This window comes from Aspergillus sclerotioniger, assembly GCF_003184525.1.
Source record: "Aspergillus sclerotioniger CBS 115572 chromosome Unknown BO94scaffold_9, whole genome shotgun sequence".
In the NCBI taxonomy this organism is placed as follows: domain Eukaryota; kingdom Fungi; phylum Ascomycota; class Eurotiomycetes; order Eurotiales; family Aspergillaceae; genus Aspergillus; species Aspergillus sclerotioniger.
Genome location: NW_020290999.1, coordinates 1 through 8,652, shown reverse-complemented (window position 1 = coordinate 8,652; position 8,652 = coordinate 1). Strand labels below are relative to the sequence as shown.

Sequence of the window (8,652 nt, the reverse complement as noted above, 5' to 3'; positions counted from 1 at the left end):
CACTTCAGCCTGATAGCAACAAATGATTGGATATCTTCAATGGGATCGACTAGATTGGGATTTGTGAAACAGGATACTAGATGAGGTTGGTATATATGACAACGAGTGAAGAAAGACTATATCCAGTTCAGGAAATCTGGGGTGCTAGTCAAATATACTCGAAGCTGAAGATGTTATTCTGTATGTTCTATTCAATCACTCGGGAAATCTATGAAGTAGTGATAGTTGCGATCTGCCTGCATCTCTTGCAGAATCTCTCAAGATCCTAATCCAATGTAAATAAATTCAAAGCTATCAATAATAATACAAGGTTGAAGAGAAGATCAAGCGCTATCCTAACAACCCATTCCAGCCGGGTCAATTGCAGCACACTTAAGAAGAGAAAGAGAACTCAGGGATATCAATGGTGGTGACAGTCCAGGTCTTGCCACCGTCGGTGGTGGACATGTCACCAGTCACACCCTCACCCTTGGCCATGGTGTTGATGTAGTCAGGGTCAGCAACATCGAGAATGATCTTGGTATCGATCCAGGCTAAGCGATGAGTTAGTCCGGTTCAACTGCACCAATCAGGGCAACTTACAGTGAGCGCCAATAGTACCGCAGTTATCCTCGGCGCACTCGACAGCACTGCCCCAGCCCTCGGCTTTGGCATCGCTGGTGGAGAGAGTGGAGACGGTCTTGCCATTGATCAAAACGGTCTGGGTGTAGTTACCGGTGGAATCCTCGAACTTGTCTGCAGGGGGTTAGTTTCTGGGGTGAGATAAATGCACTGGGTACGTACAGTGCATGGTGACCTTGTCACCCTTGGTGCCATCAGCCTGGCCATCACCGTAGATGGGCTCCTGGGAGGTTGCTGTAGAGATATTAGTGGTTCGATCATTGTATTGATTATTGTGGAGTCTCACCGCCGGTCACCTTGAGAGTGTAGGCGTACATGGTCCAGTCGCTCTGCTGCCAGTTGTCGGCAATGGACTGGATCAAGTCACCGTTCGAAGTGCCCATACCAACCCACAGGGAGGTGATGGCATCGGATGATCCACCGCTGGGGCCGTTGGGGAGGACGAGAGTCGAGGTGGCTTCACGGATGAAGGAGTTGGAGGAGACAGGGCCAGTGCTGAAGGCGGGACCCATGGCGGCGTTGACCGAGGTGGCGCCGAGGGCGAGAGCCGCGAGAACCTGGTTGCGAGTGTACATTGTGATGTTGATGTGGAGGAATAAAATTGGGATTGTAGTTGTTGGAGAACAAGAGATTGGAAGCCGGGATGAAATAACCCTTTATACGTTCTAAGCATGTACCGAGGTAGTAGTCCCCGGCCTGGTGACAGCATAGAATCGCTGTTGTTTCATCAGTATCCACTGTTGGATCTAGATTCGGAAGAAATGTTCGGAAGAAGGAGGATTCAGTGCCCTAACTGCCCGAATTGGAGCAGGATACGAAGAATCCGGCAGCAAATCAATCTAGATGGATCTCAGGGACAGGCTACTGCCGCAGACTGCTACCTGAATTTCCCGTGTGGCCCACTTGGTCTCGGCACTGGATCGGCGCATCCACTTCGAAGCCCTGCCCTATGGAAACCCCGGAAGGCCGTTTGGGTCTCTATTTTGCCTGCTAAAATAGGCAGATGTGTTACGGTAGAATGGCCTGATCAATTCCTCAAGTAAATGTCATTGGTGCCCTGTCATTCTCCAGCGGGACGGAGAAATCTCCTTTTTCATTTCAGCGCAAGGTTATGCTTAAGCGCTGGGTATCTGCGGGGCACCATGGGGAATGTCAGTCCTGCACAGGGCTATGATACGGCCAATTGGAGATTCAATGGCTGTATAAGAGGGTTTTGATGAAGAAGGTTAACTGGCATTTGGCATTTGTGCTGCACACGCCGGCTGACAGCAGAGACCCACCAGACCCCGTGCTAGGAAGCTCGAGATGATTGGCCATACGAACCCCTATCTGACACTTATCGGGATATTGTCATGTTCGGTGGTTTGGTCAGAGTTGGGGTCAATTGTTGCTGTGGGAGGGCCACGATTAGTGCATATCGTGGGACACTGAAGCCGAGGGAACTCCTTCAAGTCCAGCATTATCCAGTCGGCTGGAGTTTCTGTTTGCAGTGAAAGGTCTTGGCGACTACTCTAAGGAGTAAATGAATCCGTCCTCGGATGTTTTATTGCAGACGTTGGAAGCCACAGTCGTCTCGTAGGTAGACAACCACTATGCGTGGAACCGAAACATATTGGTTTTAGGTAACACCTTCCAGTGAGAATGCGATCAGGTAATGGTAGTTTGATGGTCGCACGCCTGTATAGACCGGGTCTAGTCGTTTGTTTTGTCAACAGTAATAGATGGAGCACTTGGAGTAAGGCAGCCTTCCGGACTATGAGTTGACGGTGATTATCTCACATCATTCACTGTCAGCCGGTCAACGGCATATAGGCTATATCCAGTCGGTGTGTGTCTGGGTGTTAGAGAACTGTGATGACGGCTCGCTTATGATGGCTCAGAATGCCGGAGGATTCCAAGTCTGATGGCTTCAGGAGGCATGGATAATCGTACTCCGTACTATGCAAGAGCAAGGATCAGGGGAAGCGAGCAGAGAGACAAGTGTGCAATAACCGGCTATATGCCAGAGAGAAGGCTATATGGCTTCATGGTTGCCTTCTCAGTCTCCTGGTACGGCTAGCTGCCATCGGTAATCAACCAGTGTCCAAACGACTCACGTCATAGAGAAACACGCCAAGGGATAACTTGATGGACTAGAATAAACACAAGCAAGAACCAAGAAGGAGCTAGTGCAGTACTAGCCTACCAGTATTCAACAGAACAGGCATAAGAGGTAGTGAATACCCAATGAGTCTACGTGTAGCCTTGTCACGTTCCTATTGGATGACTAGTAAAAGTGGATTTTCGCGATTCTTTGACAACTCGACCAGGAAAGGCTTTCCATTGGTTTGAGGAATCATATTTGATTGACAACGTTGGGGGCCGGATTTTGAGGTTAGATATTCACGTATTACAAGATCCACTGAAGTGGGCTTTGAGAGGGTTGTGTTACTATTCCAGTTTGGAACGGTTACTGGTTTGATTGAGGGTAGTCCTCGATGATTTAGCCGGAATATATATCAGTCAGTCCATGTTTAGTCATTGAATATGTCCTCTGGCAATTTTAGTCTACTACAATATATAGTTCGGGTTCAAATTATCTTTTTACATCACAGAAAACGCCCAAAATATTTATTCTCCTATGTAGTTGCCGAGCGTTATTCCAATGAGTGGATTAAATTCTATCATTCTACACATTAGAGGTGATAGTATCACCTCTAATCTGTACAAAAGGAGACCTGAGTATTATGAATTCATTCCAGTATCCTACTACCTCTGCTTCGAGCAATCCCTCGAAGCAACTCAATTCCGATATTAAAATCCGTCTATTAACACCCACCCTATCAGAAGCTCACCATGAACTGCATTCAAAGTTACAAACCTCAGACCAGCACGACCTGTGCCTCTTGCTCCTTGTTTTTATTGCATGTAGCACAATTGTGCCAACAAGCTCAACCAATCCGCTCGCATGGCTTAGTTGGTAAAGCGCATGACTAGTAATCATGAGATCCTCGGTTCGAATCCGAGTGCGAGCATTTTTTGTCCGATTTCTTCTATCGGCAGACAGTCGTCCGCATTGCTGAGTGGGTCGGATTCATCCCTGAGTTGAGTGCGGTCTCAATGGTGAGGTGGAGGTAATAATAATGTGGCTGCACTTGGACTGCTCTGTCGAATATCGCAAGGCTTTCGTTACGGGGTAATCAACTGCATCAATTATTTATAAGAGCAGTGTTCGATACTGCTGCGTCAATTGCAATTGGGCTCCATTGGCACAGCTTAAGCCAGCAACATTTTGCGATTCAGTAGCTGTGTGGGAACTGGAGTAATTTACCAATAGATATGGTGATTAGTGTAGCCCTATTGGGGTCCATGGAGGTGCTTATAATTCGTCTTGGTGGGAATTCGCGTATGTAATTAGCGGTATGTTTATTTGGTGGGGTAGCAAGCAAGGAAATGATGCTAAAAAGACAGAAAGATGAAAATAAGTAGCGGTAAGAGATATTGAAGTAGGAATATATACAAAAGGAGCGAATTGGTCAAGAGCGTCAGAGTAGGCTGGGAACAACAAGGAAATATTGAAACAATGAATGAAATGGGTCTGGCTTTCAAATCCCGTCTCATGTGTGAATGATCGGTGTACCTAATTGTTATATATTCTTATCATGTTTGCTAAGAACATACATATTAAAAGCAATAATTTCGTTTGTGTTGACACAGTCCTGCAGCAACTCTGGTTTGTAGCTGCTTCATATAACCAGGTGTGCGGTGTATCCAGTACCTGCAGGAGATGATATGTCAAATGCATACCTAGGGTATGAAGGGCGGCAAATACTCACACCCAGCTGAATGGATGGGATGCCACGCGAGGCTCCAACAGGAACAATAACCATCACAATGCCCTTTGCGTCATGAGTGGCTGTCAGTTTCAACAACCAACTGACACAGTTAATCCTAGGCTGGAACCCTCTTTGCCAGTGACCTAGACCACACGACTAGAGTCAGCAATGACTAGAATACCTCAATCAGAAGCCGTGGCTTGCCTGAGTATGATGCAACCCAACGTCGTGAGGAATGTGATTACCCGAATGAGACTAGTTTTGGTAGCGATAATGCATATGACATGAACAAGCATGCATACCAATAATTGATATTATGATCTGCACACGGCAAGGAACCGTGCGTCGGGGATTTCCAGCTCAATCCACATATCTATAAGCTTTACCGTTTGGTTTCATGCCTCTGATGCAGACGTTGTGAAACAATTCCTCAGTTGGGAAGGGCAATGGCGGTGTATGATTCCCAATTCTGGAAGCCAATTGTTTCGGAAGTCCCGAATAGGAAGGTGGCTTGCCTGATCCAGCTGGGTCATGACAAGCCCTGAAATGCAGAGCCACTGGAATGCTTGACGTAGCCCCAAGTATGCGTCTCACGGGTTCCCCGATCATGCATCTACTACTGATTAATGACCCCTCCATTGCTTCGGCACATGCGCCAATCACAAGGGGGGTATTTTTTCGGTGCCCAAGTCCTCATATATAGATGCGCGGACATGCCAGCTCCAAGACACAACAAGCGACACAAGGAATACAAGCACCATGAAAGCCACTATTCTTCTTGTTACTGCGTCTTTGAGCCAGGCGTTGGCCCAGGTCTCATCCCACCCGTTTCCCTGGTCGGCTCCCGGCCCTGACGATGGTGAGTGTGGTTGCCAATTGGAATGACAAAGACTAAAGGCAACAGTGCGAGGGCCTTGTCCCATGCTGAACACACTTGCAAACCACGGATTCCTACCACACGACGGCAAAGACATTACAGAAGACCGCATAGTGGCGGTACTAAACAATTCACTCAATATCGCTGAAGACCTTTCCCAGTTCCTGTTCAAGGAAGCACTAACCACGAACCCCGATCCAAACGCAACTACCTTTTCTCTGAGCGATCTCAGTCGTCATAATATCCTGGAGCATGATGCCAGTTTGAGGTGTGTTCTTCACCGCCATAGACTTTTGCAATCATGTTTCATACTGACCTACGTAGCCGCCAGGACTTTTACTTCGGGGATAACCATGACTTCAACCAGACCGTCTTCGACGAGACACGATCGTATTGGATAGCCCCTCTCATTGATTTCAATGCAGCAGCGCATGCCCGCCTGGCTCGAGTGAATACCTCGATGGCTACCAATCCCACCTATACCGAGTCGGAAACTGGTCATGCGTTCAGCTATGGGGAGAGCGCTGCCTATATGATTGTTTTTGCAGAGGGCTCTGAGACGGCTAATCGGTCGTGGGTGGAATACTTCTTTGGTAGGTCAATTGTTATTTGGAACTAGGCAGTCATTAATGTTGTGTAGAGCATGAGCGTCTGCCCCAGCAGCTTGGTTGGACCAAACCCCAAGAGAGTATTTCGACATCGGTCCTTATAGATACGGTTACAGGCATTGTGAACGCTTCTGATGCTTCTGTTCTGGAGGTTGCCGAGCTGATTGATTTTGTCGACTTGCACGTAGGCCCCATGCCATGAGGTTCTGTCGAGGCTTCTGGCGGAGGGCTGCATTTGTTTCATTCTATTGATTTGGCAGATATGATTACTCGAGAGTTGCACTGACACGCTAGTACTGAGGAGATGTCACTTATCACGAAGTCAAACATGCATCATATAAATGTAGACTTTAAATCTTCAACTAGATCTGACAATAACAACCCTGTTTTAAGAAAAGGCTATTCCCTAATTTATAGCATCATTCTCAGTTAGAGTCAGCCTTAACCACCCTCTCAATCGACTCCCTCAAATTCTCCATCTTCAGCCCCAACAATTCATTCGCCAATTCCTCATCTCTGACATAATTCACCTTCAGACCAGGGGTATTCCCAAAAGCAGTGGCACGAACTAGCGCAAACGCACCCTCAATCTTCCCCTCACCAAGCTTCGCAAACCCCTCGGAAATCTGCGTCTCGGTTGTCGTGTCCGTCACCGTCCATTTGACACCAGTAACGTCCTCCAGCGTCTCCAAGGCCTCCTTCTGCGTCAACTCAACAGAGGCAACATACACGAACCGGTTCTTGGTTTCCTCGGGATGCAAAATCACAGACGCGACTGAGTCCCCGAGCTGTTTTTCGTTCGTCAAAGTGAACCGGGTGACTCCGCCATCCCAAATCAGGGCAGTGTGCTCTTTGAGATCGAAGCCGAGGAAGCCGGCGGTGAGGCCCTATTCTTGTTAGTCAGATGGGAGAGTTATGTGTGGTGGAACTTACCCAGTCGAACAATCCAGATGTTGCGATTCCGGTCCAGCTTAAGCCCTCCTTCTCCTTTTCCTTCAGGTAGTTGATCACGTCCCGCTTCTGCTGGAACATGGGCAGGATCTTGAGCACCTCATCGTCCTGGCTGCTGGTTGAGAACTCGGACGGGATGAATCGCTTCACGCCGGCGCGGATGGCAGCGTCGATGAACTTCTGTTGCTCGGGGAAAGCACCTGCGCCGACGGCAGAGATGAGCACGTCCTGGCCACGGAGGAGAGTCTCCAGGCTGGCGGACGAGTAGTCGGTTTTGTGGACGGTGATGCCCGATGGCAAGGTGGTCGCGGGGGAGTCCTGACGGGAGAGGACAGTCACGGCGAAGTTGGGGTGGGCGATGAGGGCATTCAGGATAATTTTACCGATCGAGCCGGTGGCCTGGATGTGTTAGCAGTGATTGCTATGTGCTGGGAGACATACGCCGATGAGGGTGATTTTGATGGGGGTGGCCATTTTGCGAGTGAATAAGGGGGAATCTGTTAATTGGTTGATTCTGTTTGAATAATGCAATTGTAGTTGCTGGATGATATTCCCAACGGGAATACTGGCCTATTTATGTATTCTCAACAGTATGGCATCAATCGATGATGCTATACATCCATACCACAGCCCTAATCCGAGTCCCGTTAGCGCCTCGTGTCAGGTTAGTGCTTACGGTTATTAATTGCACCCACGCAAATTAATCATCGGCTTAGAAATGCGGACTTGTGCTCCGCTCTCCGCTCTACCCAACCAGATCTCTCTCAATCGCATCATCCTCTCATCTTCCTTTCATACCAACCGGTCTGGACACACTTGTATACTGTCACTACCACGAAAATGCCTCGTCGATTTCTCACTCCCGGACGATCTTGTTTTGAATGTAGCCGACGAAAAATCAAATGTGATAGGTCGCTGCCATGTGGTTATTGCGTCAAGGTGCAGATGACATGTGTCTATCCACCGGGGAAGCGAAAACGGTCTAGGAGCCCGGATGCAAGAAGTCCGGATGCAAGAAGCCCCGATGTTATCGGTCGGATTGAGAGAATTGAGGAGACGCTACAGGTTTTGGGGGAGGGGATGGCCCAGATTAGGGACTTGTTGCAGGGTGGTGGGCCTTTGCTTGCACGCAGGCAGATTCCTACTCCGCGACAGAGCTCTACTCCAGTACAAGTAATATCTACTGGAGGACAAGAGATACCTACTCCAAGACAAGATCAAAACCTCGATGAAGAGTTCCCCGGGTATGATCGTCCCAGTCCAGACTATGGATTGCCAGCAAGTGCACCTGGCGTATGCACTGCTTCGTGCGGTGGTCCCGAGCCCCTCGAAGCACTTCGTCCATCACCCATCACCATATCATTTCTCTGGCAATGGTACCTAGACAGCGTCGATCCGGTGTTGAAGATCTTCCACACTCCATCTGTACAGAAAGACGTGATGCAGATGATTCGACCCGGGACGACCTCCGACCTAGCAACAGAATGTCTACTCTTCGTCATTTACTACGCCGCCGTGATCAGCATGTCATCCAGTACCTGCCAGGAGGAGCTGGATGAAGACAAGCCCGTCTTGCTGAAACGGTACTACCCCACCTCAACCCTAATCCCCAATCCCCAACTCCTCTAACACCTCACTAACAAACACCCAAGATACCGCACCGGAATCGAACACACCCTCGCCCAACTCAACATCCTAACCACAACCAACCTGACCGTCCTCCAAGCCGCCACCATCTACCTCGTACACCCCCATCCCTCCCACTACCCCCTCCCAAACC

At 48.8% G+C, this 8,652-nt stretch overlaps 4 protein-coding genes and 1 non-coding gene across 5 annotated transcripts; 3 read left to right on the top strand and 2 right to left on the bottom strand.

Annotated features, from left to right (window-relative positions):
• Window positions 1–314: 314 nt before the first annotated feature.
• Window positions 315–1,227, bottom strand: BO94DRAFT_488780 (uncharacterized protein). Its single transcript, XM_025609073.1, has 4 exons — window positions 908–1,227; window positions 784–855; window positions 583–735; window positions 315–533 (listed from the first exon to the last, which is right to left on the bottom strand). The coding sequence occupies exons 1-4, from the start codon at window positions 1,194–1,196 to the stop codon at window positions 373–375; spliced, it is 675 nt and encodes a 224-aa protein (XP_025469018.1). The 5' UTR covers window positions 1,197–1,227; the 3' UTR covers window positions 315–372.
• Window positions 1,228–3,562: 2,335 nt separating this feature from the next.
• Window positions 3,563–3,635, top strand: BO94DRAFT_t128. The gene has a single exon. It is a non-coding gene; the product is annotated as a tRNA-Thr (tRNA).
• A 1,560-nt stretch (window positions 3,636–5,195) lies between these two features.
• Window positions 5,196–6,123, top strand: BO94DRAFT_622751 (peroxidase family protein; the record flags this gene model as incomplete). The annotated part of the gene is made up of 4 exons (XM_025617100.1): window positions 5,196–5,295; window positions 5,341–5,581; window positions 5,638–5,906; window positions 5,954–6,123. 4 exons carry the CDS (start codon window positions 5,196–5,198, stop codon window positions 6,121–6,123), a joined length of 780 nt encoding a protein of 259 aa, XP_025469017.1.
• A 166-nt stretch (window positions 6,124–6,289) lies between these two features.
• Window positions 6,290–7,394, bottom strand: BO94DRAFT_533432 (aromatic alcohol reductase). Its single transcript, XM_025611329.1, has 3 exons — window positions 7,314–7,394; window positions 6,855–7,271; window positions 6,290–6,808 (listed from the first exon to the last, which is right to left on the bottom strand). The coding sequence occupies exons 1-3, from the start codon at window positions 7,344–7,346 to the stop codon at window positions 6,347–6,349; spliced, it is 912 nt and encodes a 303-aa protein (XP_025469016.1). The 5' UTR covers window positions 7,347–7,394; the 3' UTR covers window positions 6,290–6,346.
• A 119-nt stretch (window positions 7,395–7,513) lies between these two features.
• Window positions 7,514–8,652, top strand: BO94DRAFT_387267 (Zn(II)2Cys6 transcription factor). Its single transcript, XM_025607299.1, has one exon. The coding sequence runs from the start codon at window positions 7,713–7,715 to the stop codon at window positions 8,499–8,501; it is 789 nt and encodes a 262-aa protein (XP_025469015.1). The 5' UTR covers window positions 7,514–7,712; the 3' UTR covers window positions 8,502–8,652.